General features: G+C 57.2%; 13 protein-coding genes and 2 non-coding genes across 15 annotated transcripts; 10 read left to right on the top strand and 5 right to left on the bottom strand.

The window, feature by feature from the left end:
• Positions 1-213: 213 nt before the first annotated feature.
• PUNSTDRAFT_t50 lies at positions 214-316 on the top strand. The gene has a single exon. It is a non-coding gene; the product is annotated as a tRNA-Ala (tRNA).
• Positions 317-397: 81 nt separating this feature from the next.
• PUNSTDRAFT_t51 lies at positions 398-488 on the top strand. Its single transcript has one exon. It is a non-coding gene; the product is annotated as a tRNA-Ala (tRNA).
• A 4-nt stretch (positions 489-492) lies between these two features.
• Positions 493-2,197, bottom strand: PUNSTDRAFT_125877 (fatty acid hydroxylase). The gene is made up of 5 exons (XM_007383056.1): positions 1,552-2,197; positions 1,388-1,488; positions 1,187-1,332; positions 1,025-1,129; positions 493-845 (listed from the first exon to the last, which is right to left on the bottom strand). Exons 1-5 carry the CDS (start codon positions 2,121-2,123, stop codon positions 711-713), a joined length of 1,059 nt encoding a protein of 352 aa, XP_007383118.1. The 5' UTR covers positions 2,124-2,197; the 3' UTR covers positions 493-710.
• A 174-nt stretch (positions 2,198-2,371) lies between these two features.
• On the bottom strand, positions 2,372-3,982 carry PUNSTDRAFT_120159 (Poly(A)+ RNA export protein). Its single transcript, XM_007383057.1, has 8 exons — positions 3,798-3,982; positions 3,647-3,739; positions 3,409-3,582; positions 3,184-3,336; positions 3,005-3,129; positions 2,827-2,951; positions 2,719-2,772; positions 2,372-2,660 (listed from the first exon to the last, which is right to left on the bottom strand). Exons 1-8 carry the CDS (start codon positions 3,936-3,938, stop codon positions 2,473-2,475), a joined length of 1,053 nt encoding a protein of 350 aa, XP_007383119.1. The 5' UTR covers positions 3,939-3,982; the 3' UTR covers positions 2,372-2,472.
• A 181-nt stretch (positions 3,983-4,163) lies between these two features.
• On the top strand, positions 4,164-5,512 carry PUNSTDRAFT_133625 (uncharacterized protein; the record flags this gene model as incomplete). Its single annotated transcript, XM_007383058.1, has 2 exons — positions 4,164-4,355; positions 4,415-5,512. 2 exons carry the CDS (start codon positions 4,164-4,166, stop codon positions 5,510-5,512), a joined length of 1,290 nt encoding a protein of 429 aa, XP_007383120.1.
• A 647-nt stretch (positions 5,513-6,159) lies between these two features.
• On the top strand, positions 6,160-7,553 carry PUNSTDRAFT_133626 (uncharacterized protein; the record flags this gene model as incomplete). The annotated part of the gene is made up of 2 exons (XM_007383059.1): positions 6,160-6,330; positions 6,411-7,553. The coding sequence occupies 2 exons, from the start codon at positions 6,160-6,162 to the stop codon at positions 7,551-7,553; spliced, it is 1,314 nt and encodes a 437-aa protein (XP_007383121.1).
• An 841-nt stretch (positions 7,554-8,394) lies between these two features.
• On the top strand, positions 8,395-9,759 carry PUNSTDRAFT_113198 (DUF1295-domain-containing protein; the record flags this gene model as incomplete). Its single annotated transcript, XM_007383060.1, has 5 exons — positions 8,395-8,454; positions 8,510-8,595; positions 8,660-8,813; positions 8,873-9,331; positions 9,391-9,759. 5 exons carry the CDS (start codon positions 8,395-8,397, stop codon positions 9,757-9,759), a joined length of 1,128 nt encoding a protein of 375 aa, XP_007383122.1.
• Positions 9,760-10,863: 1,104 nt separating this feature from the next.
• PUNSTDRAFT_66109 (Trimethyllysine dioxygenase) lies at positions 10,864-12,504 on the top strand (the record flags this gene model as incomplete). The annotated part of the gene is made up of 9 exons (XM_007383061.1): positions 10,864-10,956; positions 11,021-11,081; positions 11,140-11,224; positions 11,293-11,407; positions 11,472-11,568; positions 11,630-11,724; positions 11,783-12,096; positions 12,166-12,251; positions 12,317-12,504. 9 exons carry the CDS (start codon positions 10,864-10,866, stop codon positions 12,502-12,504), a joined length of 1,134 nt encoding a protein of 377 aa, XP_007383123.1.
• A 296-nt stretch (positions 12,505-12,800) lies between these two features.
• PUNSTDRAFT_66471 (homoaconitase) lies at positions 12,801-15,043 on the bottom strand (the record flags this gene model as incomplete). Its single annotated transcript, XM_007383062.1, has 2 exons — positions 12,801-14,763; positions 14,817-15,043. The coding sequence occupies 2 exons, from the start codon at positions 15,041-15,043 to the stop codon at positions 12,801-12,803; spliced, it is 2,190 nt and encodes a 729-aa protein (XP_007383124.1).
• Positions 15,044-15,247: 204 nt separating this feature from the next.
• PUNSTDRAFT_52034 (ketol-acid reductoisomerase) lies at positions 15,248-16,801 on the top strand. Its single transcript, XM_007383063.1, has 4 exons — positions 15,248-15,411; positions 15,477-16,133; positions 16,203-16,566; positions 16,622-16,801. The coding sequence occupies exons 1-4, from the start codon at positions 15,256-15,258 to the stop codon at positions 16,660-16,662; spliced, it is 1,218 nt and encodes a 405-aa protein (XP_007383125.1). The 5' UTR covers positions 15,248-15,255; the 3' UTR covers positions 16,663-16,801.
• Positions 16,802-16,821: 20 nt separating this feature from the next.
• On the bottom strand, positions 16,822-18,014 carry PUNSTDRAFT_143272 (uncharacterized protein; the record flags this gene model as incomplete). The annotated part of the gene is made up of 3 exons (XM_007383064.1): positions 16,822-17,711; positions 17,795-17,910; positions 17,972-18,014. 3 exons carry the CDS (start codon positions 18,012-18,014, stop codon positions 16,932-16,934), a joined length of 939 nt encoding a protein of 312 aa, XP_007383126.1. The 3' UTR covers positions 16,822-16,931.
• A 711-nt stretch (positions 18,015-18,725) lies between these two features.
• On the top strand, positions 18,726-19,395 carry PUNSTDRAFT_66901 (uncharacterized protein; the record flags this gene model as incomplete). The annotated part of the gene is made up of 2 exons (XM_007383065.1): positions 18,726-18,835; positions 18,903-19,395. The coding sequence occupies 2 exons, from the start codon at positions 18,726-18,728 to the stop codon at positions 19,393-19,395; spliced, it is 603 nt and encodes a 200-aa protein (XP_007383127.1).
• A 1,411-nt stretch (positions 19,396-20,806) lies between these two features.
• On the top strand, positions 20,807-21,865 carry PUNSTDRAFT_101822 (uncharacterized protein; the record flags this gene model as incomplete). Its single annotated transcript, XM_007383066.1, has 3 exons — positions 20,807-21,171; positions 21,236-21,477; positions 21,544-21,865. The coding sequence occupies 3 exons, from the start codon at positions 20,807-20,809 to the stop codon at positions 21,771-21,773; spliced, it is 837 nt and encodes a 278-aa protein (XP_007383128.1). The 3' UTR covers positions 21,774-21,865.
• A 106-nt stretch (positions 21,866-21,971) lies between these two features.
• On the bottom strand, positions 21,972-23,227 carry PUNSTDRAFT_133633 (uncharacterized protein; the record flags this gene model as incomplete). The annotated part of the gene is made up of 2 exons (XM_007383067.1): positions 21,972-23,063; positions 23,120-23,227. 2 exons carry the CDS (start codon positions 23,225-23,227, stop codon positions 21,972-21,974), a joined length of 1,200 nt encoding a protein of 399 aa, XP_007383129.1.
• Positions 23,228-24,117: 890 nt separating this feature from the next.
• Positions 24,118-24,915, top strand: PUNSTDRAFT_133634 (uncharacterized protein; the record flags this gene model as incomplete). The annotated part of the gene is made up of 1 exon (XM_007383068.1): positions 24,118-24,915. The coding sequence occupies one exon, from the start codon at positions 24,118-24,120 to the stop codon at positions 24,913-24,915; it is 798 nt and encodes a 265-aa protein (XP_007383130.1).
• Between the last annotated feature and the right edge of the window lie 894 nt (positions 24,916-25,809).

Raw genomic sequence — 25,809 nt, forward strand, 5'->3', positions numbered from 1 at the left:
ACGCCGTCACCTGTACGTTATTGTCACTGGAACCATCAGAAACGCGGGAAGAGGCGAAGCCTAGAGTGCAGGTGTAACAGCGCCGAGTTCTCGTCATTGCTTCTCGCGGTTCCGGGAGGAATGACGAGACAAAGTCGCGCCAATGAGTCGGCGGTCCTGTCATGTATGTCCTTGTCAGCGGTTGTGTAGCCCAAAATGGAACCGTTGTCATACGGGCCTGTAACTCAGTGGTAGAGTGCCTGCTTTGCAATCTGTCTCCTACGGAGGGCACGGATAAGACTGCATGAAGTCCTGGGTTCAATCCCCAGCTGGTCCACGCTTTTTGGGGTTGTTCACTTGCATTACGCTCCGTCGGGCATTCCCCGATGCAACCGATACATATTCTCGTGTGCCTGAAGGGCCTGTAACTCAGTGGTAGAGTGCCTGCTTTGCAATCCTGTGGATGATACGACTGCATGAAGTCCTGGGTTCAATCCCCAGCTGGTCCACGGTTTTGCCGAAGTCGTTTGCGAAACGAGTTGGGAAATCTAGCATCCCTACGATTACAGTCGTGTCAAGCATCGAGTATATTAGCTTCTAAATTAGCTCCTTTTCGCCCTTAAGCAGACGACGCGCAACACTGAAAGTGCTGTGCGCCCGCCCTATTTAAATACCATTCAGACCACCAGGACATGTACAAGCACGCTCCCTCCGTCTCGATAGAACGCCGCCTATTGAGACTTCCCAAGCTTTTCCTTTTCTTGCTCTTGTCGTTGCGCGTCCATTCGCTTGATCTCGAGCATCGGGTCGAGGTGCGATTGCGGTTGGCGGTAGGAGCCGTAAAACTTGTCCGCCCACGTGAAGTACTGCGAGAAGAAGAGAGAGCGACGTCAGCGTAGTTCGGAGCTGAGATCGTCGGATGAATGGGGAAGGTGGGGCGTCGGGGCCAGGATTGAACCTTATGACCCGATGCGTGCGGCTGCTTGCCCTTTCGGGCAAGAAGTGCCCACCCTTGCACGAGGAGAAAGAGAAAGAGGATGCTCACTTGGCCATAGTTGACGGTGAAGTAGAGGTGGTGGAGGGTATGATGCGCAGGACCGTTTATGATCGTCTCTAACGGGTGTCCAGTGATCATGTCCGAGTCGTGGATCTGGAGGTTAATATTAAGCTCCGGAAGATCTTCGGTGAGCGCATATGGCAAACGTACGAATATACTCCAAAAGTTCACGACGACAAAGAGGCCGAGGTAAAGGTAGCGATGGAAAGGCAGCAGGAAAACGATGAGGTGGTACGGGACGGATTGGAGGTAACCGTCGACAGGATGGAAGGCGTGGGACGCGAATGGGGTGGGGACTATGGAGTGCCGTTCAGTGAACCAGAGCGGCAGAGCTGGGAGACAGCAACGTACTGATCCATTTGTGATGCGGCTTGTGGATATACTTGTAGATGAGCGGATGGTGCAATAACCGATGGACCCAGTAAATGCCGTAGTCCGTGAAGAGCAGGAATCTGAAGCGAGTGTCGGCCAGGTTAGCAATCACCGCTATGAGCCAAAGACCGGCAGGAACTTACATAGGTACTGAGGCGACCAACCATAGCCAACCGTATTCCTCTACGTTGTCGTACATGTTCGAATACCCCTGAACTTCCGCAAAGAACCATGGTAGAGTGAGGAGGGTCATCATAGGGAATGCCCGCAAGCTGCACTCAATCTCCTGTCGTACTTGGTTCTTGAGGAACCGGGGATGGCGCATCATGTTATGGTCGAATATGAACTGGTACGAGAGACTAGCGAAGATAAAATAGAGGAGGTGGATGCCGACGAGGGTGAGCACGGATATCGAAAGCAGTTGTCGCGGAATATAGTCTCGTGGCCACGCGGAGACTACGTCTGGTGATGTCAGAAGGGATGCAGACATGTTGAGGCCCGGGGTCGCATAAGAGAGAGGCGGATGCGGGAGGTAGGAAACAACTTGCGACCACGTTGATGGTGCGCATCCGCTCGAGAGGATGGGGGCGAGTGTAGAGCCGTTCACCGACTTGAGAACGGTAGGCACCGCGTCGGCAAACGCAGAGATAGGGAGGAGGCGCGAGTATAACGCGTCGAGGAAGAGGTCGTCGCAGAGGGTAAGCACGAGATCCATGATTAGACGGGGTCGCGTAGGGATATGAATGTAAACCTGCAGGGAAAGCCAACCGTCGTCGAGGCCCACGGCGGGGTGCGTGTGTGAGCCGGGGAATGTCGCCCATGGTTTTAATATTCCGAACGGACCAGGTCAGACCACTCGAGAAATTTAGCCACGTGGATATCTTATCCGATATGTCATGCCTTCGGCGTCTCCGGCGATCACTTTCTTGGTCATCGATCCTCACGGTGACACCGATGTTTGGCGTGACTCTTTGCGGCCGTGCCTCGGCTTCAACCCAGGTTGCATCGCACTCCAGGCAGACCATACAGGGGCTCTAGGTCACATACAGATGGTAGCCAGAACATCACCGCTTGACACTCGTACGCTTCTTGACCTCGTCATCTTTGACAACGTGCAACATCACCTTGTTCGGCATGCCCGGCTTCATACCGATATACCCTTTGTGCCAGTCGTATGAGACTGCGTATGCAAATATCGTCCCACTGCGGTTAAAACAGGAGGTAGAGATGGGGCCCGGCGCGGGATCGAAGCCTGGAATAAGGGAATATATTGGCACCGCACGGAACCTGCAGCAAGAAGATTCACGCACTTTTGAGCCGCGTCCGCGCGTCCCGATCCCAGAAATGCACCGTGCCGTCCGACCCTTGAGGCTGTTCTCAGTCCCGCGGCGTGGAGCAGCAATAAAATTCATACTCACCGATGGTGGAGAATACGGTGCTGTGCACGGGATGGAACTTAACGTCGTTGACTGCGTACACCAGAACCTGGTCTTTCTTGTTCGGTACTGCGTCTTGACGGTGACATCTGAACGAATAGTTGCTCCTGCAAACACATTATACGCCTATCACAGCATGTGGCATGAGTCAGCCACGCACGATGCATCTTTGTCTTCGATCCATTGCATCGCAACTCGGCCTTCGATACTGCCAACGGCGAAACCATTTGCAGAGTTGAAGCAGCAAACGGTACGCGTTTGCCACTTCAACGGCGATAGAACGGTCTGCATTGCGGTCAAGCTTCGGTCGATTTGGATGAACACAACGAACAGGAATACCTTGTGTATCGTAGTCGGGTTTGTGAGATTCACTATGTGAATCTGTCGTTCCGCGCATCCGACTACTAACAAAGGGTACACCACGTCGAGCGCGTAGCAACGCTCCGGAAGGTTCAAGATGGCTATCGGCTGAGCCTGTTGCAAGTTCCAGTACTGCGAATCAAGCAAGCGCGTCATTGATGCGGTTCGTTGCGGCGTCAACAGACCACGGAAGTGGCAACGTACTTTGACAGTCTTGTCCCAGCTCGCTGTGACGAGGATACCGCCTTGCGGCGAATCAAAGAACCTGAGCCCCTTGATCGCTCCGTCGTGGTGCGCAACTTGCTGCGATGCGCCTGTTTGCAAGTCGAGCATGCGCGCCGTGTTGTCTGCGCTACCGGAGAAGACCTTCGTCCCATCCTGTTTTCGTGCCATGTCACTCTCATAGTCTCCGCATATGCGGGCCGCAAATCTGTCGACGAACCGAGCTCCAACACACGCTAAGGACCGGTCCTTGATGGCTAGTCATTGCTAGCCCTCTCGTCCTTCCTTCCGGGGAAACTTCGTACACTCGAACCTAGGCCCATCTCTCTCAAACGATGCAACCAAGCTTGAGCATGCGAGGAGAAGCGTACGCTGTTATCCCAGCTTCCGACGGCCAGGTAGTCACCCTGAGGGGAGAATGCCATGGAGGACACGGAGTCCGTAGGAGGATCTGCAACCTCGACGTCCGCCACTGCCGCGGCGGTAGTGTTCGAGTTCCCAAAGAACGACATCACAGAGGGACGAGTTGAGCGTGCGGTAGATGTCAATGAACGCTGCGCTAGTCTGGCACGCTGTATTAGACTCACGTTCGGTCCCGGATCCCGTTCTTGATGCCGATCCGAGGTCACATGGGCGCGTCTTGATAGCGAATACGCCTTGGCGACCAACGCGTTCAACGCGTTCATCGCATTCAAGGGTCATGAGCTTTGGCTCGAACTACGACCACCATCCCCATCATGTACGACCAACGCTCGGCCTCGCGTTGCGCGATAGACCGGCTACCCACCGAACTGCTTGCACGCATTATCAAGCTCGCCGCCGCATATGTTCTGCGAAATTCCGCAGATCCCTTTCTTCTACAGGAGCGGGCTGAGTCTACCTTGAAGACGACGAGGCTTAGTCTGACTCGAGTCAATAAACAATGGAATGTTAGTTGACGTCTCTATATCGCGAGTCGGTGCCTCATCGAGTCTTCTGATTCACCCAGGCGATCGCAATTCCTTACCTCTTGGAAGAGATACGCATCGGCTGCAAGCTCTCTCCAGAAACCAAACATCTGGGATACGCGCACACCGCCCGTCTCGAAAACCTCATTCGCACCTCGGAGCTTTGCCCGTCCTTGCTGAAACGCACGCGCACCATGGTGATGCTGCTCGGCTGCCGCACCGTCGCAGATCAGTGTCATGCAGGCGTCCAAATTTGTCATTTACTCTCCCGCGTCTCGCTGAGGCACTTCTCAACGGACCTGAGCTGTGAAGCACCCTGGCTATCGTTCCTCGTGTCGGGCAGTGCACAGTCCCTAACACATCTCGACATCCACATCAGCGCGCGCGCCATATCGTGCACAACCATTCCCTCCCTCAACGCTCTGACGAACCTCACGTTTCTGCGTGTGACTGAAGACAACAACCGTAACTCCTACGCAGCCTCGCTGGAGCATCCCTATCCCGAATCATTGAGCAGTCTTGCGCAACTTTGCCTCCCGCGATTAGAAGAACTGCAACTCATAATCACGAAAAGTCCCGAAGACGTGCACCCTGACGGCCACATCCCACTCCACATCGGCTTAGCGGCTAATCTGCCGTCCCTCCGCCGTCTTCATCTCTCCGAGGAACAATGGTTCGAAGAGGGGATGCTCCTGCGTTTCTTAAACGCGTTCGGAGCGAAGCTGGAGGCGCTTCACATCCAGAATGCCTTCATGCCCGACGAGCTCGAACGCATCCACGAGCTCGCTCCCCACTTAACCGAGATCGGCTGCTACGTGCCGTTCTCGTACGAAATCGACGTCGAATTCGGCGAACGCTGCATACAACATCCGCGCGTCCAGCATCTATGCTTCTCGGGAGACGCCTGGTTCTCGGAGACCATACGGCTCATCGATCGAGCGAAACTTCCGAGTTTGATTGATGTTCGCCTCGTGGACGTTGCGTGGGCTCGCGCACGCGATCCATCGGTGTGTAAGGATAGGAGCTTTGGTTGGAAGTTGATGGAGGATATGCAGGCGGCCTCGGAACTTTCTGTCAAAGGAATACCGTGTTTCGATATGAACGGCAAAGTGTTTGGCGGCCTGGTGTCGTCAGCATAGCAGTTATTTGTTTATTATATCTATTGCATCCATACTGTATAGTCATTTGTACGGTGCTCGTAGGTACTATAAGATGTTTGCTGTCATCCTCTTGGTATGTCCTGGCTATGCCACCCCTGTCCCCCCTCTGACCCAGCCGAACTTATGGTCGAAAAACTACAGTATATGCAGTATCCTGGCATGAATGAGCCCCCCGCTATAGACCTAAGTCTCACCGATACTCGCGCAGATCATCAAGTTCGCTGCCACGTTTACATGAAGATCGACCCCCATATTCAGCATTTGCTATTCTCCGGGAACGGCTGTTTTTAGCAAGACCATTCAACGCATCGATCGAGACAATCTGCCGAGTTCGGTGGACGTGCGGTTCAAAGCCGTATCGTGGACGAGCATTAACGACCCGTCTGATTTCAGATGTTATAAGGGCCAGGCGCGTTGAATCGCGCGCACGTGAGCGCGACAACGTCAAGTAACTCCGCTCCCCTCACGCGTACGTCCTTGGCTGCGATCTACGCGCTTCTACGCGTCCGACAAATCAACCCACTGCAGCATCGTCCGGCCAGTATGTCGACCAAATATTTTTCCTTGGATCATCGGTTCGAAAAAACTGATCATACAGGCTATATCAGGATTCCGGCTCTGCAACGATGGCACTGGAACGAGGCTCCTGCGCGATTGGTCGGCTTCCGAATGAGTTGCTCGCCCAAGTTATCGAGCTCGCTGCTGCATACGATCTTTTGCGAGATGGAGATCCCTTCGTGCTCGCTTCGCCGACCTCCGTCCAAGTCGCAGACAAAACGAGGCGGAGCATCATGCTCGTCAACAAACGTTGGAATGCGAGTCCGATTTCTCACTGTTTGACGCATCCCAAAGCAGCTGCTAACCTCGTATTTCACAGGCGCTGGCGATGGCTCGAATCACACCTGAGATCAGGACCGGCTGGAAGACTTCGTCCAGCGACTTCCCCATGCCGTACTTCACGGGATCATTCAATGGTCCCGTCCGTGTTTCAGAGCACTCACCCCACCTGATCAAAAAGACGCGCACCATAGTTGCATTGCTGGGCTGGAACTCTGGATCCCCAGAGGAGTGCCGAGCAGGCGTCCAGCTCTGTCATCTTCTCTCGCACCTCGCGTTGAAGCATTTTTCCACCGATCTGAGCTTTTCAGTACCTTGGCTCTCTTTCCTCGGAATGCGTAGTTCGCAGTCCTTGACACATTTGGATATTCACATCCCCCCTACCTTCATCTCCGACACCACCATCAGGCAGTTAAACTGCTTCGAGTACCTCGTGTTCCTACGCATGGTGGACGTTGGCGATTTGGAGAGCGACGAGACGGCTCCCTCACCGGAAAACCTGAAGGATTTGCCCCGGCTTTCTCTCCCTAATCTCGTGGAGATGCAGCTCGTGGTTAAAAACTTCGTTAGCGAGGGACATCCCGATGGCCCCATACCCTTCCGCATCGGTGAAATGGCTGATCTACCGTCTCTCACTCGTTTACGACTCCACGAAGATTATACGGGAGACGACACACTTCAGAACCTCCTCAAAGCCCACGGAGAAAAACTCGAAGTCCTGCATTATACCTCCGGCGCGATACCCACCGTATACGACTTCATGTCGTTCTCCCAACTCGCGCCAAACCTGACTGAATTTGGTTGCCACGTCTCGGCTTACGCTGAAGTCATCAACGGCCACGCCCCACTCATACAGCATCCCCGTATTCAACACTTGTCGATATCTGGGCTCGGCTGGTTCACCGAGACCTTGCGCCTCATCGATCGCAAGACCCTTCCGTCTCTACTCAATATTCGTCTTTCCAACGTCGTATGGGCCGACATCCGCGAGCGAGACGAGTTCGGAACGGATCGCATGCAACGTAAGGTGTTGGAGGAAATCGAAATCGCTGCGCGCCTCGCAATGCAGGGTATACTTGTACTTGACAGGGTCGGCAAGCCGTTCGGTGATCTGGAGTCGGTGGTAGAACGGCGTCGAAAGCAGAAAGTAGAGTTGACCGACGGTGTAGTAACCCAACAATAGCCCGTCGTGACATTAGTCCTCTCAGAGCCTCAGTTTCGCGTTGTTGTTGGGGATGGGCAACGCCCAGCCAAAAGTTCGACTCCGACATAACTTCCCACGCATACAAAGCACTGCCATGACAATGAAGGGTACCGGACAAAGTGTCTTGTCCGACCAGGTTATGCAGTCAACCAAGCCAGCTGACGTCTAGAATGGTAGAGAGACTACCGCTTAAATTTGATTCTTGAGAGAATGTTGAGAATAGAATTTCTTTCTTTGTCCTCGGAGGAGTATAAACTAACATCAGCACCGATTAAATGGGCCAAAATGGACCAAAAATAAAATTCTATCCTCAACATATTCTCTATTGGCATCCCAAAGAATATTCTAGAAGGGTTGTGCAATTCTAGAACCTTTGTGGAAGGTACGGCACTTGATGCAAGAAGAACTCTTTTTGCGGGAGTTTGAGCCAGCCATCAGATTCAGCACAGCCACTTCACGGTGCTCTGTAGGAGGGAGCATGTAGTTTGCAGGAACCAATGAAGTTCAAAATTGATAAGATAGTAAGATATGTCATTTTTTTAATTTTGTAGAGCTTTGCCGAATTTATGACTTGGGAGAAAGGTCGAGGAATGGGGATGGACACCCAACAACGTGTACATCAAGTAGATGTGTGGCAGTGTAACCGTGGGATTGGTTACGCCTACTTCGTAGGCGTTGCCCAACCCCATTGTTGTATAGTCAGCAGTATAGAGCGTCACTGACGTCACTACCGATCCCCGCACTCTGTACGCGCGCTCACGCCGACTGCGATCTCGTTCACGTTCATATCCTTTCAACTTCGACCACGACCACGACCACGATGCCTCTACTACATCCGCTACCTCATTCAAGCTCCCTGGACCCCGCTTTTGCATGGCCTGTAAGCTCGACCGTACCACGCTTTTGCGTACTGACTGAGACAATTCGTGATGCAGGTCAAGTTCTGCACGTACACGACAGCGACATGCTACGTGTTGTCCATCCTGACGGGAAACGTGTCCCAAGTAGACCGACTATGGACGTGAGCAAGCATTCGCCCTTGCACCACACAGCTCAGCGTTTGAACATGTCGCCATTGACCTTAGATTTCTCCCGACTATATACACAGCGTATTATGCCCTCCTGCCGTTATGGCCGCATGAAGCCCCCGCGCCACTCTACCCATACGCGCCCGAGAACGTCGCGTCGCACATGACGCAAGACTTTAGCCCGCGCGCCGTCATGATGCTCGTCCTCCAGGTTCGTCGCCGCATCACCGTGCTCGTGCCAGTGCTCATCTAAGCGCTCGCACACCGCAGGTGATCTGGATGTGCCGACTGTCGTACAACACCTGGCGGCGTGGGCTGTTCAATCTGCACGACGAAGACTACCGCTGGGAGATCCTCCGGCGCAAGCTGCATCCGGTCCTCTTCCACCTCACCAACCTCGTCTTCATCGCCGCCATCCAGAACATGCTGCTCTTCCTCCTGGCGCTGCCGACGTACATCGCTGCCGCGCAGCCACACGTCCCGCTCGGCACCTCGGACTACGTCCTCGGCGGCCTAGCGCTCCTCACGGTGCTCACCGAGTTCGTGGCAGACAACCAGCAGTATTCGTTCCAGACGTTCAAGCACAGCGCGGAGCGGAAGCTGAACGAGAACGACTGGCCCGGCGCGCGCATACGATGGACGACGGAAGACTGCGAGCGCGGATTCGTGACGAAGGGTCTCTGGGCTTGGAGCCGCCATCCGAACTTCCTCTGCGAGCAGACGTTCTGGGTACGACGCGCGCATTTTCTAACATGTCCCTTTGGCTGACGTTGTAGTTCTGGCGGCAGATCATCATGAACCTCGTCCCGCTCTTGTCGCCCCAATCGCCGTCCTTGCCCAAGGTCGTCGACGCGCACCACCCCGTCGCCTCGCTCTCCGTGCTGCTGCACGAGCCGACGCCGCTCTGGACGCTCGTGCCCGCGCTCTCGCTGTGCGCGCTCTTCTTCAGCAGCACGCTCTTCACGGAGAGCATATCGATGAGCAAGTACCCGGAGGCGTACGGCGCGTATCGCCGGCGGGTGGCGATGTTCGTCCCGTTCTTGACGCCCGTGTGGGGGCTGCTGTTGAGCGTCTTCGGGGGCAGGGAGGAACGGGAGCGCGTGGACCGGCTGGTATACGGGTCTGGTGCCGGTGCGGCAAAGGTGAAGGACCAGTGAAGACCCTCAGAGTTTTGGCATCACGGTTCTCTGGGAGGGTATCCTGCGCCCGCGCCCGGTTAACACCGTTGTTCGTGTGCCCCCTCGGAACCGAAATATGCGGCAATCATTTGTTCTACGACACAAGCGGAGAGCAGTTCCAGACCGTTGGAGTCCGTCAATTCAACAGGGTGGTTCACCGATACGTTACCCGGCGGCGACGCGGCGCAATATTTCCAAAGCTGACGCCACGCGACGCCGCGTGGCGTCTGCAGGTCCCAGGGACAGGGCGAAACTGAAAGTGGCCTACGAATGTTTACGTTTTCGAAGCCTGCTTTCATGTGAAATTTCCTCTTCGGGTTTTTTCAGGGAGGCGCCACGAGCGGTGCGACCCTGCGCGAGTCATACGCGATGGGATTCTGTGGGTAAGTCAATGCGTTGGCCCGGCGGTAGGTCGACGGCGAACACGAAATGCTCGGTGCTCGAGTTGAAATCAGAACGTGCCCCCGTTTTTTTCGCGATATATCGCCTGAGGCGGCGGTCCGGCTCGTGAGAATCATGCGCCTTTCGCGTCTACAAGAAGCCGCTGCGGGTCGACCGTCGTGGTGGGCGAAAGCCAAAGATCCACCCGCCGATCCCGCAGAACGTTCGCTGGGCGATCACTTCCCCTGTACATTTGTACATAATCTGCACATTACGCGCTACTATTATGCTGGGTTATCTATCTAGACGGTCCCTCTTCTCTGCGGCAAGCCGAGTTGATCGTGGATCTATAACGGTCAGCAGCAGCGGCAGCAGCAGGGTTCGTTTCGGTTTATGTCACTACTTGAATGGGCGGGACGTGGGCTGATTCTATACTTCGATCGTGTAGGCATCGGTGCGAAATGAAGCACTCGCGCTTCGGCGCAGTTATGGGCGGCAACTTACCGCCCACGTCCTCGGGCCACATCTTGATCATGCGTCAGCCCGGCGGTCGGCGCGCTCCCACAGCGCTTTGGCGGCGGCATCGGCGACGAAGGGGGATAAAGTGGTCGTTGTGCAATGGCCGGATGGCACCTCGTCGAAATTGTGAGTGGACCTGGATCTTGTCGACCCTGATGATGAGGCGCGATCTAACTTGGGGGGATGAGCAGTCACCACATTTGGCTCCGCGACCACTGCCGCTGCCCGGAATGCTTCCATCCAGTCACGAAACAGCGGTTGCACAGCACGTTCGAGGTGAGTAAATTGGCTTTCCGTATGCCGTCATCGCCCTTCTGTCCTGATCTCGACGCGATCATAGATTCCGGCGGACGTAAAACCTGAGGGTGTGCAAGCGACGCCCGGGGGCTTGAGAGCAACATGTGAGGATCCAGTTCGTCTTGCTCGATGTCGGACACGTAGTGAATGCTCCAGCGTGAGGGCCGTCCCAGCATGTTTCGGTCTATCCCTGGTCTTGGCTGTGGACGAATGCGTATGATCGACCCCGGACGGCTGACGACCGTCGGTACCTGTACGTGTTGATTTTCGTGTCGATGAAGCAGCATCTGCTGAAACTGGCGACGATTGCCAAAGGTCGGTATCGCCGGCGTTATGGGGAGCTGAAATCAGCGAACATCCCCCGACGGTTCCCTACGACGGTGTCATGGACCCCAGCGACCGCGGCTTGCTTGATTGGCTGTCCAAGATCGTGGGTCGCCGATCCCACCTTCACAAGCATCTTCATCGACTCACTGACATCACCGTTCACACAGGAACGATGGGGATTTTGCTTCGTCTCCGGTGTGCCGGTGAGCACCGACGCGACGGAGGAGTTGTGCAAGCGCATCGGGTTCATCCGCGAGACGCAGTGTACGTTCGCCCCTTTCGATACGCTTCGCCCATATCTGATACTTTTTGGACGCCGCCATAGACGGCAAGTTCTGGGACTTCACCTCCGACCTCGCGAAGGGCGACACCGCGTACACCACCCTCGCCCTCGGCGCGCACACCGACAACACTTACTTCGTGCGTCCCACACCTCATCGTCGCTCCTTCATACACTCAACACCCCACCGACACATAGACCGACCCCTGCGGCATCCAACTCTTCCACCTCCTCTCGCATACCGACGGCTCGGGCGGCGCCACCCTCCTCGTCGACGGCTTCGCGGCCGCCGCACGCCTCAAGGCGGACCGCCCGGACGCGTACCGCCTGCTCGCGGAGGTGCCCGTGCCCGCGCACGCCGCGGGCGACCCCGGCGAGCTCTACAGGCCGTACCCGCCCGCAGGGTACCCCGTGCTCGGGCACGACGCCGCAGGCGCGCTGGTGCAGGTGCGGTGGAACAACGACGACCGGAGCGTGATGCGCTCGGTGGCGCCCGAGCGGGTCGAGGCGTGGTAAGCGGGGGGGCGACTCTCTTTCTCTTGCACAGTGGAGCTGACGTGAGCGTGCTGGTTTTCCGTAAGGTACGACGCGATCAGGACGTGGAACGAGTACATCACCGCTCCGGAGGCGGAGTACTGGGTCCAGCTGCAGCCCGGTACGGTCGTAGGTACGCATCACACCCCGGTTCGTTGCCTTGACATTCCGCTGATCCTTGGTATATTCCGTGGTCAGCCATCGACAACCATAGGGTCATGCACGGCCGGTCTGCGTTCAACGGCAAGCGCCGCATGTGCGGCGCCTACATCGGTGTGGACGAGTACCGATCCAAGCTCGCCGTGCTCAAGGAAAAGTTCTCGCCCCCGGATTCACCCGAGGCGCTCATGCCAGAGGGACGCAGCATCTGGCACCCGTACCTGTGAACGACACAAGCACCATCTGGCGTGGATGGATATGGCCACAATCTGAAGGAGCCTATTGGCCCGCGATTCGGTTGAATGCACTGTGGAAAAAACCCGCTTGTTATCGTTATTGCTAACGCGTCGCTGTTATGATTGGATACGGGACGTCTAAAAGAGCGCTGTCACCCCTGGTACATATTGGCAGTGATATTCTATCCTAGCGATACATCGGTGGTATAGAGCGATTTCCGACAGCAAGATGATGAGAATGACATTAGTATGAATACTTTTGAGTGTGGCGGGCGTCGTTATACCTCTTAAGACTGGGCCTTGATCTCCTTCAGCACGAACCCTTCTAGCCCGCCGCAGAGCCACAGCTCCTGCACACTCGCGCCCACGCTCCGTACCCTGTACCGCCTCGTCCGCTCGCCCTCCGTCCACCCGCTCACCACGAGCTCGCCCGTGCGCATGTCCATCTCGACATGCAGACCTTCGTCCACCGTCAGCTCTCCCTGGCGCCCGCCCGCGCCGCGCTTGCCATCCTTGGCGTACGCGGCGGTGAGTTCCGCGACGAGCGCGGGCGCCTCGACGCACACGAGCCCGTTGTTGATCGCGTTCCGCTTGAATATGTCGCCGAACGAGCCCGCGAGCACGAGCGGCACGCCCGCCGCCTTCAGCGCCGTCGCGGCCTGCTCGCGCGACGAGCCCGTGCCAAAGTTGTAGCCGGAGACGAGCACCACCCCGCGCTTCGTCCCGTCCGCGTCGACGACGCGCGACGTGTCGATCCCGGCGCCGGCGACGAGGTCGCGGACGCGCGCGGCGAAGGCCGGGTCGTAGTTCTCCATCACGACCTCCGCCTGCTTCTCGAGCGTGATATCGTCCTGGTACGTGTACTTGCCCGGGTAGAGCGCGTCCGTGTTCAGGTTGTCCTGCGGCGCGAAGAGGAGACGGCCCGCGAACTTGACCGGGAATCCCTCCACGAGCGGCTCCTCCCGCGCCTGCGCGTCCGTCGCCACTTCCTCTTCCGTTTGGCGGATCGCGGTCACGGGCGGGCCGGGAGGCGGCAGAGCTGCAGGGTCGAAGGGTTCCGGTCCGCAGATGTAGCCCTTCGCCGCGCTCGCCGCGACGACGGCCGGGCTGGCGAGGTACGCGAGCGCCTTCGGGCTGCCCATCCGGCCCTTGTAGTTCCGGTTGGTGGCGCTGATTCCGACTTCGCCCTCCTCGAGCAGACCCGTGCCGAGGCCGATGCACGGTCCGCATCCGCTGGGCAGCACCTGCGCGCCGGCGCGGACGAGCGCGTCCCAGTCCCCGCTCTTCTCGCACTCGGCCTGCACGCGCGACGAGGCGGCGGCGACGTAGAAGTGCACGCCAGGCGCGACCTTGCGCCCGCGGAGCACGGCGGCGGCGGCGGCGAGGTCGGACGCGCGCGCGTTGGTGCAGGAGACGAGGTAGGCCTTGTTGATCCGGATCTGCTGCGCCTCGAGCGCTGGCAGCGGCGTGGCGACCTTGACGCTGTTCGGGCCCGAGACGTGCGGGACGAGCGAGGCGAGGTCGAACACGAGGTGCGAGGCGTAGCGCGCCTGCGGGTCCGATGCGAGCGGCGCGCGACGGAGGGCGTCAAGCCGCGCGTGGTTTATACGCGGGTGCTCCGGCGGCGGGGCCGTGGTGGAGAAAGTGCGCAGCTCGAGCGCGGTGAGCAGGCGGTCGTACCAGGCCAGCGTGACGTCGTCGACGGGGAAGACGCCCGCGAGCGCGCCCCACTCCGTGGTCATGTTCGCGATCGTCAGCCGCTCGTCGACGGAGAGCGTCCGGACGCCGTCACCCGCGAACTCGATCGCGGCGTTGAGCACCTCATCCCGGTTGAACGCGCCGCAGAGCGCGACGATCACGTCCTTGCCCGTCACGCCCGGGGATAGGCGACCCTTCAGCTCGACCTTGACCATGCGCGGGACCTGCCACCACGTCTTGCCCGTCGCCCAAAGCGCGGCCGCATCTGTGCGCACGATCGGCGTTCCGACGCAGCCTACGCCGCCATACATGTTGGAGTGACTGTCCGATGCGACGGTGAGCGTGTACGGGAATGCGTAGCCCTCCTCGACGAGGATCTGGTGTCCGATGCCGCGTCCCGCAGGGTAGAAGTCGATGTCATGCTGCCGGGCAAAGGCCTCGATGGTCGCGTACTTGTGTAGGTTCTTGTCCGACTTGTTTTGGACGTCGTGATCGAGAGTGAAGACGGTCTGACGAGGGTTGTGGATGCGGGTCGCGCCGATAGACTTGAATCTACATGCAGCTTTAGCATCTGACGGTTAGGGCGATCCCTGCGAGCTACTCACTTGGAGATGACGGGTCCGGTATTGTCGTGTGTCATAACGTGCTCCGGTCGGATCATCACGTAGTCCCCCGCCTGGACGTACTTGCCCTCGGGTAGACCGACCGCATATTTCTGCACGACCTTTTCGATGATTGTCTGCGGCGGCTTGCGCACGTCGGCGACGGTCGCGAACGTCCTCCGGCGTACCGCCGATCCCCATAGCGCAGGGGAGAAGAACCGATGCACCATGTCGCCGTCGTCTTCGTCGTCGAGCGCAACAACGAGCAAAGCCCGGCTAGTATTGAGATTCAGCCAGTGAGCGCCGTCGGATTACCCCGCCGTCCCCCAGTCATTCTTTCGGGCCAACGTCGTCGGCCGATGGCGCCGCTCGCTGTGCATCACGTGAGGTCGATAAAAAGTCCCCGCTCTCTGCTGCCCGAGTCAACGCCCTCCCGCATACCATGTCCTTCGCACCTCGGTCCACCCAACGCGCCCTCCGCGCCGCCCGTGCGCTCTTCAAAGCCGCCCCCAATCCGGCCCAAACCGCGGCGTACTCGCTGCTCGCCCGCCAGAGCCAGCAGGTCGCCGCCCAGACCGCCCGCCGGGCGACCGTCGAGGTAAGGAATCAACCGTCGGGATCAGGTCGGGCCAGCCCATCTGACGCGCACCATGAACGTAACAGGCGACCCGTGGCGTGAAGACGCTCAACTTCGCCGGCACCGAGGAGGTCGTGTACGAGCGCTCGGACTGGCCGCTCGCCAAGCTGCAGGACTACTTCAAGAACGACACGCTCGCGCTTATCGGCTACGGCTCGCAGGGGCACGGCCAGGGCCTCAACGCGCGCGACAACGGGCTGAACGTCATCGTCGGCGTCCGCCCCGAGGGCGAGTCGTGGAAACAGGCGATCGAGGACGGCTGGGTCCCCGGCGAGACGCTCTTCTCGATCGAGGACGCCATCAACCGCGGGACGATCATCATGAACCTCCTCTCCGACGCCGCGCAGAGCCAGACCTGGCCGACCGTCGCGCCGCTGATCACGAAGGGCAAGACGCTCTACTTCTCGCACGGCTTCTCGGTCGTGTACAAGGAGGACACGAAGGTCGTTCCCCCTGCTGACGTGGACGTCATCCTCGTCGCGCCCAAGGGCTCGGGCAGGACCGTCCGGACGCTCTTCAAGGAGGGCCGCGGCATCAACTCGTCGATCGCGGTGTGGCAGGACGTCACCGGCAAGGCGAAGGAGAAGGCCGTTGCGCTCGCTGTCGGTATCGGCTCGGGCTACATGTACGAGACCACCTTCGAGAAGGAGGTTTACTCGGACCTTTACGGCGAGCGTGGTGTCGTGAGTACCCCCTTTCCGTTGCATATATCCGTTCTCCATATATATGCATGGTGCTGATCCCCCTTCCAGTTGATGGGCGGCATCCAGGGCATGTTCCTCGCGCAGTACAAGGTCCTCCGCAAGAACGGTCACTCGCCATCGGAGGCGTTCAACGAGACCGTCGAGGAGGCGACTCAGTCGCTCTTCCCGCTCATCGGCGCCAAGGGCATGGACTACATGTACAACGCCTGCTCGACGACCGCGCGTCGCGGCGCGCTCGACTGGGCGCCCATCTTCGAGGCCGCGAACACGCCCGTGTTCGAGAAGCTGTACGAGAGCGTGCGGAACGGTACCGAGACTCGGAAGAGTCTCGAGTTCAACGGCCGGAAGACGTATCGCGAGGACCTTGCGCGCGAGCTGAAGGAGATCGACGAGCAGGAGATCTGGAGGGCCGGTGAGTCGTATCCGTGTATCTTGCCCCGAGGAGACGCTGATGACCCCGCTCATAGGCAAGGTTGTGCGCTCTCTCCGTCCCGACTACAAGCCTTGAGCGGGGAGCACCGTAGCGTTTTGCATTTCTTCGTCTATGACCTTTCGCACTATTGCGCTTCTTCTGCGGAATGTACTTTATTTGATCTGCTCTGCAATCACGATCAAAAGCGCCGAGGCGCATCCCACCGACCTGTTCGTTGTCTATCTGACTCGTGTGAGAGATCATGCTTGATGCTATGGTACAAATATGATACAAAGCACAATCGTTCGGCGTGATGTGAAGATGCAAGTGAAACTGAGAGAGAACAGAATAGACGAGTATGCCGGTCACGACTCGCGAAGCTTGCGCTTCGTCCCCGCCTGCGCGTTCGAGCTATCCAACAGCACCACAGCGCCAACCCTCGCGCGCCCGGCCTTGACCACCTGCGCCTCGTCGAGGCCCATGCCCAGCCTCTGCCTTTCGCCCGCGCTCAGCTCGACGCCCTCCGCCTCTCTCCGCGCCAGCTTTCCCGTCACCCTCCTCGGCACAGGCGCGAGCGACGGCGCGGCGAACGACGGAAGAGGAGGAGGAGGAGGTGAAGGCTGGTCGGAAGAGCGCGCTTGAGGCAGCCGCTTGCCGAGGAGCGCGATGCGGTACGCCCGGCCCATGTTCATCCCGCCGTCCCACACGAACTGGACGAACGGCCGGCCGGCGTCGTCCCGCGCCGCGCACACGTCGAAGAAGTGGCGCGCCTCCCTGGCGTCGTCGTCGTCGTCGTCGTCGTCGTCGTGCCAGCGGATGCGGACGCTCCACCGGCTCGGGATGGGCTCCCCCGTGCTCGAGCGCGCGCGCCGGACGTCGCCTGGGGAGAAGGTACCGCGTAGGCCGAGGTGGCCGAGCGAGAAGGAGCCGGAGAGGCGCGGCTCGACGTCGCCGTCGATGGACAGCCCTGCGTGGGCGGACGAGGGCGCGAGGGAGAGCGTCAGATGGCCCGCGCCGTCCGTCGCCGAGGAGGCGGAGGAGGGGCCAGGCGAGACGAGGCGTGCGCCGTAGTGCGAGTCGTGGAGGTAGAGCCAGGTGTAGGTGCCCAGGAGGTGGACGACGGGGACGTGTTCCGGCGTGAGCTCCTGTAGTTTCCGTGATCGGCGACTTTGTTAGGGTTGTAGGTTCATGGCTCGGCGTGGGTGGGGTGCGTGCTGTAAGTACTGACCAGTCCGTACGCGACCTCGTCGCGCTGTGCGTTCCAGTATTTGGGAAAGGTCGCGGTGGACAGTGTCATGGGTATCGAGTTGGCTCCTGAGAGTCGAGAATGGGAGCTGAGCGAGGCTGGTCAGCTGTGGGTATGAGCCTGGCCTGAGGGCGCCATGGGCGTTCAGATGACCCTGACCCGGTGCGTGCGACTCTGCGAAAGCCCCGGAGAGGGGATTCATGCACGTGAGGGCGTTCTTACAGAGTGACCTATCAAAGACCCGCTATTTGAACTGGAATATACTCAAGTGTAAGAACGCGTGTAACGCGTGAACCATCGTCTCTAACTCACCATCTGCGTTTTTCCAAGATCTTCTCTTGCGCTCCCGCTACACGAGCTATGTCGTGCCGGCAGCGCCACTGCGACGATCCAAACACGGATGACTTGCCACTAACACATCGAATAAGGATCTGCCCATGCGTTTCATGCTCCACTCATTCGTATATGCCGTAAATGCTGTTCATCTCGGGCATGCGGCGGGCACGTGTAGTATCAAATGCAAGTACCCAAGCTCAACCTCTGCGAGACTTGGCGGTTGGCGCTTCCTACCATACACAACGCTCAGCCAATGAGTTCCTCTTCTTCGAAGGGTAGGATTAGTCCGACTCTCTCTGACATCTCTATCATCACCGCTTCATCTGGGACCATGGACGCTATCGGGGCAGCTCTCTCTCCTGGGTTTGGATCCGCAGCAGCACAATCCCAAGATGTGCCGCGCCCTCTCTCGCACCCGAGGTGGTACATACAGGACGAAAACGTCGAGATTGTGGTATGTGATATTATAACTTATGATACGAGCTTATCGTATGCTCAAATGCGATCCCAGGCAGGCGGCTATATGTTCAGAGTACCACAATATTCCCTCCAGAGAGGCTCGGAGCGTTTCGCGGAAATGTCAGCTGCACGAGAACTGAACCCGGACGGCACTCGTGCGCCTATCGTTCTTCCGGATCCCATCACAGACGAAGATTTCGAACGATTCCTAGATCTCCTCTACCCAATGTGAGCCGGCAACGCTGCATGAATATCCCTGGCCGTCCGCATTGACGTTTGCCATGATAATATTCAGTGTTTTCGGGACGTACGCGTTGCATACATCGGAGGAATGGACGTCGGCGCTGCGCGTCGCGCATTATCTGCGATTCGACTCTATCAGAGCCCTCGCTATGAACGAACTGTGCTCTCTCGCGACACCCGTCGAAAAGATAGTCTGTGCGCGGGAGTTTGGTATCCCCCAGTGGTTGCAGGGAGCGTACACGGACCTCTGCCTCCGTTCCGCTCCCCTGTGCGAGAGGGAAGGCACACTCCTCGGTCTCTCTACGTGTCTCAAGATCGCAGCCGCGCGCGAAGCCATGCGCATCCCCGCCGCTCCGATCGATCAGACTCTCGCCACGTCGATCGTTAAGGAGATATTTGGTCTTGGGGTGGATGGAAATACTTCCACGGCGATCCGTGACCAGTATCAACGCATCACGAGCAAGCCGCGCAGTCCTGATGCTACGAAGCAAGTGTTCCCGTTGTTCATTCGTGTCACAATCCAACCGTGTCATCAGGATATCTAGTGTTAATTCTCCTCCCCTTCTTCCTCAAGTGACACGCAAATCAGACAAGCCCCCCGTATATGAAAAGGAGCGAGCGAGCGACGACCTGAGTACCCAATCGCAGACGAACAGCCAGCCCCAGGGAACGGCAGCGCGCGTAAAGCACCGTGCAGAGCCCCAAATGCCAGGATCGCCTCTTCCCGGCCCTCCTGTACGTTCTTCCATTAATTTATCCGAGGACTGTTTGCCCACAGTGCGAACGCTTCTGGTGGAGGGGGCTGGAGCCGCATTTGACCCGGCAAGCGAGGGGAACATTGGCGAGCGTCAGGATCCACCCGCATCAGCGCGGAAGGACATTTGGACGGCTTCCTTCGGGCTCTGGGCGGCCTCGATTTCGGCCATAACAGATAAGGCCCTCACTACAACATACGAGTCGGCGTCAGGACTTGGTGACACGGAGTCCGCCAACGAGTCGTTTCAAAACGACAAGGAGTGGGCGATTTTTCTGTTTCTTGAGGGATATCGTGATTTACGACGCCCAATTTCACACAGTGATTCGATCGTTGATCTTTTCACGACGGGTCCAGTCGTAGACAAGGCAACGAGGAAAGCACTGCGCAGAGCCAAGAAGACAGGAAGAACAGAGACAGAATCGTGCAGAGCGGAGGGAGAAGCGCGGGACCATGGAAGCCACAAACTCCACTCCTGATGATGGCACTTAAACTAGGAAACATACGATGTGAGGAACGGATGAAGAGCTGGCCGTGCCAAGCTTTAAACTGGGAGGCGTCTTGCTCGTTTCGTACGGGAGATATGATGCACATGTAGAGATTCAAGGTACCATGTGCGGGTTCAAGCATTCACGACAAGACCCTCTGAAGGACGGCCTGGGCGATGTTCAACCTACCGAAGACGTAGATTCTGGGAATCGTGTAGGTGTACGGCGATAGTTAAGCAATGGTGCGGATATTTAACTGGAACTCTGTTTGTTCCGCACTGGAGACTCGTGATTTCAACCATGATACCCACGTCGTCGCTTCCAAAGGGCCCGCGGCAATGTACCCTATTCGGCAGGCTTACGAGCCTGGTTTGCGAAGCGTCTTCTCATGTGTAATCACCTTCTACCGGCATTGTTGACGAGGGGGTTCGATTTGGACCAAGCATCAAGTGCCTGTTTGTCACTTTTTATGCCTGAATAAGACGAGGAAAACGCAGAGAAATATCAACGCTTCCCAGATGAGAGCCATCTCGCAGCAAACCGGGTCGCCGGTGGGTTCCAACTCATAAGCGATAACGTCGTGAACGTCAACTTGGTCCAGCCAAACTTGCCCGAGTTCGATCTGCTGACTCAGCCAGGCCACATACCCACGGCACCACTGCACAGCATCTCCCTCTCCTCTGTACCGTCAGTCAGTTGGCTCTATCTGCAACAATGTCGACCTCGATCTTCGTCTCGGCCTTTGCCCCCTTCCCAACGCTCACCCTCTCTGTTCCTTCTGATGCCTTCCTCTTCGATGTGCCAGACCTCCTCGCAGAGCGCTACCCCTCGCTTCCTCGCCATCTTCGCCTATCGACCCTTCGTGGCGATGTTGCCCCCGACACCCCCCTCTCTGCGCTTTCCGCTCCCGGAGAGTTGCTCTCTCTGCGTATTGCGCCGCGTATTCTTGGTGGAAAGGGTGGTTTTGGAAGCCAACTGCGCGCGGCCGGCGGTCGGATGAGCAGCCAGAAGACCAGCAACAACGACTCGTGCCGGGACCTCAGCGGGCGGCGTCTGAGCACCATCAAGGAGGCCAAGAAGTATGGCGTCCTGTCTTTGTGTTTGATAGTCCTCATGTTTGTTGACACTCGTGAACCATCTCAGGCTGGCGGAGTACCTCGAGTCTGAACCCGAGCGGAAGAAGGCTGCTGCAGAGGCCCAGCGCGCCAAGCTCGAGGCTCTCGAGAAGAAGCTCGGGCTCACGCCAGGTGCTGGTCCGTCGTCGTCGTCTTCGCCTGGAGACGCGCCGGAGCCGCTCGCCGGGAAGAAGCACAGGTTCGACGACCAGGAGTACATCGAGCAGAGCCGGGACATCGTCGACAATGTCCGGAGCGCCGTCTCTGTTGGTACGTCCTCATTTTTCAACCTCCATAATACCAATTCCATCCTCACTGACACGATACGATCCACAGCGATGCTCAAGAAGAAGAAGAAAGCGAAGACATCGCATACATCTGCAAACGCGGAGGCGGCGGCGGCTGTCGCCGCGAAGGATGTGCGAGAAACCATGTCGGCAACGGTGAAGGACGCTGCAGCGGATACGGCAGTGGGTGCCACCACGGTCACGGAGAAGGTTGTCGCGTCTTCTGCGACCGCGCCTATAGCCGTTGCTGCGTCGCTCGCTGTTGGCATTACCGCATAGGTATTGCTCGGGCCCTGTGTCCCCCTCTCGTCGAGGGAATTGCGTGTTTTTCCTGTTGTCAGTTGTGTATGAGAGTATAATACAGATCAATTGCTTGAATTCCATGCAGAGCACGCGGCAGCTGGCAGAATACAAGCCTACTTCGCTGGCGCAATATATTAATGCAGCACAGCATACCTCACGCGATGGCGCGAGGAACTACGCTAGGCTCTGCTGTGGCAATAATGACTTCAGATTACCAAACGGCTTGCCGTCTTCGTCGACGCAAAGGATACCCCGCAATGTCAAGAGTCCGGCCATCTCGATATCTTCCATCTCCTTGGCCAGCCAGTCGGGAGTACAGTTGGGATCCCATACGACGCCGGCGAAACGAACATCGACGAGCGCCGGGAGCTTCGCTTTGTCGAGGAGTCGTAAGGTGTCGGTGAAATGACCGCGACCGGTGACAGCAAGATGTTGGAGGCGAGGATGCTGTATGCACTCGATAACATCGCCGTGATAGTCACCTTTGTCCGTGACAAACACGCCTAGCTCGGTCAGGTTGGGTGCCCGTTCAGCAAGATCCTCAAGGTCAGATGGAATGAAAACGTCGGTGAAGTGGAACACCTCGAGTGTCCTTCCGAAAGCTCGGAGAAATCGGGGGAATAACTCCCAGATGTCGTCTGGCGCGTCTTCCTGGTAGACGTAGAGACGAGTGAGCGACGGAAGATCAGCGGTTGCACCGACGTGAAAAGGTATGTGACCGTTGGGGTGAACGTTGTTGATATAGCTTCTAGCCACGACGTGCATCTCGCGGAGTTTCGGAAGGGAAAGTCGCGGTAAGGACACCAAAGATTGCGGATGGGGTGTTATCCGGGCAATGTCGTATAGCTCATGATCCGCCATGCGTAGGAACACGAGATTCGGGAAGGAATTCAAGGATTGAATCATGGAGTCGGGGACGATGAGGGGGTTGAAGAAGGAGTCAAGGTGTGTGAGGGTATGAGCACTGCGCATGCTGAGGAACAGCAGCCAGGGTACCTCGAAGTCGAGATTGGTGGAGAAATGGTGCAGTGTAGTGTATGAGAGCAAATGGCAGACCTGGGCGCCAACGCGATAGTCCTCCACGTGTTCGGGTCCAAGCAGGATGACCATGGTACGCGTGTTTTTGAGCAGATGAGGCGCGCTCTGTGAAACACGTACGAGGCTCTGGAGGCCTTTTTTCACGAGATGATCCTGCGCGGTGAAATCCTCTGAGCGGGGTCTCCAGCCCATTCGTATCTCGCATCGCACTCGTATCTGCGCGACTGCCTGTGCGTACGTAGTTGGATCCACCAAATGTATGCGCAGAACAAGTCCTGACTCACGTTCCACCGCTTGTTGACGAGCATAATTGTGAGCCTTGTTTCGTCTACCGCATCGGGCGGTTCAGCAAGTACGAAAGGATCGTCTTCTCGTTCCGGGACATATTCCATAGTGAGCTGGAGCACACGAGAGAGCAATTCGTTCGGCAGCCAATTTATCATGCAAGTGTCTTGTTGGAAAGCCATAGGAATTGGCGATGAGACAGGCAAGTACGGTGCTATCGTGCGGTGCCATAATACCGTGGGATAAAAAAGGTCCCGGTCGCGGTCACATGATCGCGAACCAGGTCGTGTTTCATCCTGTTTCATCTGTTCACTGTTTCCATTTCACGCTCTCGTCTCCACGCCAGCGTACGGAAAGGTCCTGCGGACGAGCTCCACGACTTGCTTGTCTTGCTCATCCCAATCATGGCCGGATTGCAGCCCTCGTGCACAATAGAACGGCTACCAAACGAACTGCTCTCGCGGATCATTCAACACGCAACAGCTTATGATGTGGAAGCACCGGGAGACCCGTTTGTTCTGGTCCAGTCGCCACAAACGGCTGATACAACGAGACATAGCACCTTACTTGTCAATAGAAGGTGGAATGTGAGCCGATTCATGGTCTCTTACTTGCACCCGCGGTGAATAACATCTCGCAGGCTATTGCGGAAGCCTGTGCCGCAGTCGAAATCCGAATCGGTTGGAGGGCGTCTAATCCTGAAGGCGGTCCTCACATGCGGAAAGATCGTGCTACCTTCCTGAACAAAGTGGCACGTCTCTCTGAACGCTGTCCGTACTTGCTGAAACGCACACGCACTGTGGTTATGCTGTTCAACGCCTATGCGCAAGATGCAGAAGAGGAGGTTGCGGGAACTCAAGTGTGTCGCTTGCTCTCGCACGCGAGATTGAAACACTTCTCTACGGATTTGAGCGTCCGCGTGCCATGGCTATCGTTTCTTAGGGCGGGAAGCTCGCAAACGTTGACACACCTCGACATCTGTATCCATCGGAAAATCATGGAATGTTCAACAATTCACTCTCTTAACGCCTTCGCGAACCTCGTGTTCCTTCGTATCACTGATGACGACTTCTACAAGTCGTATGAAGACCCCCCTTTCCCGGATTCCTTGTATACCTTGCCGCGACTATCACTTCCGCGGCTGGAGGACATGCGCATAGTGTGTACAGCTATCAACTCTGATGACATACACCCGGACGGCTATCTACCTTTTTTCGTCGGCGCAAAGGCCGAGTTACCGGCTCTTCGCCGCCTTCACCTATATGAGGCGTGCATCAGCGATTATTCAGACGGGATAATGGGGCAATTTTTAGAAGCACATGGGAGGGGTCTCCGGGAGTTGCATCTCACCACATTCTTCATGGAGGAACTCGACCGCATCCATGAACTGGCTCCGAACTTGACGACGCTCGTTTGCAATCACTCACCGCACGAATTCGCTGACGTATACCAAGGAGGCCTCGAACATCCGCTCATAGAATACCTGTCGTTCTCTGGGCTCTGCGATTTCACCGAAACTATTCAACACATCGATCCAGCGAAACTACCCAAGCTGAGGGAAGTGCGATACATGGACGCTCGCTGGGATATCGATTACACCAGCCACCGAGAAAACCATGTGAACGAGGCGGGGAAGATATTGGAGGACATCGAGATGGCCCTCTCGCTCGCAGAGAAGGGTATACCATGTTCGGATGCAAACGGAAAGCCGTTTGGCGGACTGCTTTCGATGGCACGACAACGTCGAGGAAAGGAAGACATCAGCAACAATGACATAGCAGCAATTCAAGGATAAAACATCGCACGTCTGTGCTTCACTCTGTACCTGTCGCTATCACTTCGATCGCACCGAAGTAATTCGTGTTCAGGAGGATCGAATAGACGTACCGCGACCATGCGCGCGGCTACTCGGAATGCCGGCTTTAGAGGATGACCGCTTACATGAATTTCCTGGTCAATCATCGGCTGTCGAAAATGAAGATGGTGCATGGACTTAACAAACACGGCACCCAGGTTCTCGCTCCCCTGCTGTGCCGATTCGTCCGTTCGCGCTGACGACTGTTCTGGCTATCACCTGATCCGCTTGCAGCATTGTCATTCCACCATTGTTCCATCCTCATCGCGCCATCTGATTATGCTCGCTCGATTTCAGATCCCGAGCTCGATGGGGTCCTCGTCGCGCAACTCCCTGATTATCTGCCCTCAGGATGAACATTACTTCCTACTGCACCCGCGATGCATCCGTCGGATGCATCTGCATATGAGCACCTGTGATATCGGGCCCACCTGGCGCACCTTGATTGAGGGTCGAGACCGAACGAAGCGTTGATGCGATGGCACCGCGTAGATCTCGCTCATATCGGCATTTCCGACGGCCGCACCGTTCCGATAGGCTTGCATCTGTGATCCGCCGACGCCGGGCGGACGACGTCGAAATTTCCGATCCACTGCTGAATAAGGTGGGTCGGGTTCGTGAACGCCAAATGCGTTGCTACCGCAGCTACATCTAGCTACAACTACTGGATATATGCGACATGAAGTAAAACGTTATATAAGATGCGTTGGGGGTCGTGATACGCTACATTGTGAATGCCATAGTATGGATATAACAACAATATTTATATAGATATGTGCCCAACAAGATCGTGTCCGGAACTAGAACGAAACAACCAAAGGCTCCTGAAAAGCA

Source organism: Punctularia strigosozonata, assembly GCF_000264995.1.
Source record: "Punctularia strigosozonata HHB-11173 SS5 unplaced genomic scaffold PUNSTscaffold_5, whole genome shotgun sequence".
Classification (NCBI taxonomy): domain Eukaryota; kingdom Fungi; phylum Basidiomycota; class Agaricomycetes; order Corticiales; family Punctulariaceae; genus Punctularia; species Punctularia strigosozonata.

Bases quoted from the DNA above. Each gene is read 5' to 3' on its own strand.
- PUNSTDRAFT_52034 (XM_007383063.1), top strand. From the start codon at position 15,256: ATGTCCTTCGCACCTCGGTCCACCCAACGCGCCCTCCGCGCCGCCCGT. The intron at 15,412-15,476 runs GTAAGGAATCAA...TGAACGTAACAG, and splicing joins CCCGCCGGGCGACCGTCGAG to GCGACCCGTGGCGTGAAGAC. The intron at 16,567-16,621 runs GTGAGTCGTATC...CCCCGCTCATAG, and splicing joins GCAGGAGATCTGGAGGGCCG to GCAAGGTTGTGCGCTCTCTC.
- PUNSTDRAFT_120159 (XM_007383057.1), bottom strand. From the start codon at position 3,938: ATGTCGTTCTTTGGGAACTCGAACACTACCGCCGCGGCAGTGGCGGAC. The intron at 3,337-3,408 runs GTACGTTGCCAC...CTTGATTCGCAG, and splicing joins GCTGGGACAAGACTGTCAAA to TACTGGAACTTGCAACAGGC. The intron at 3,130-3,183 runs GTATTCCTGTTC...ACCGCAATGCAG, and splicing joins ACCCGACTACGATACACAAG to ACCGTTCTATCGCCGTTGAA.
- PUNSTDRAFT_125877 (XM_007383056.1), bottom strand. From the start codon at position 2,123: ATGGATCTCGTGCTTACCCTCTGCGACGACCTCTTCCTCGACGCGTTA. The intron at 1,130-1,186 runs GTACGTTTGCCA...ATTAACCTCCAG, and splicing joins TGAACTTTTGGAGTATATTC to ATCCACGACTCGGACATGAT. The intron at 846-1,024 runs GTGAGCATCCTC...TTCTTCTCGCAG, and splicing joins TCACCGTCAACTATGGCCAA to TACTTCACGTGGGCGGACAA.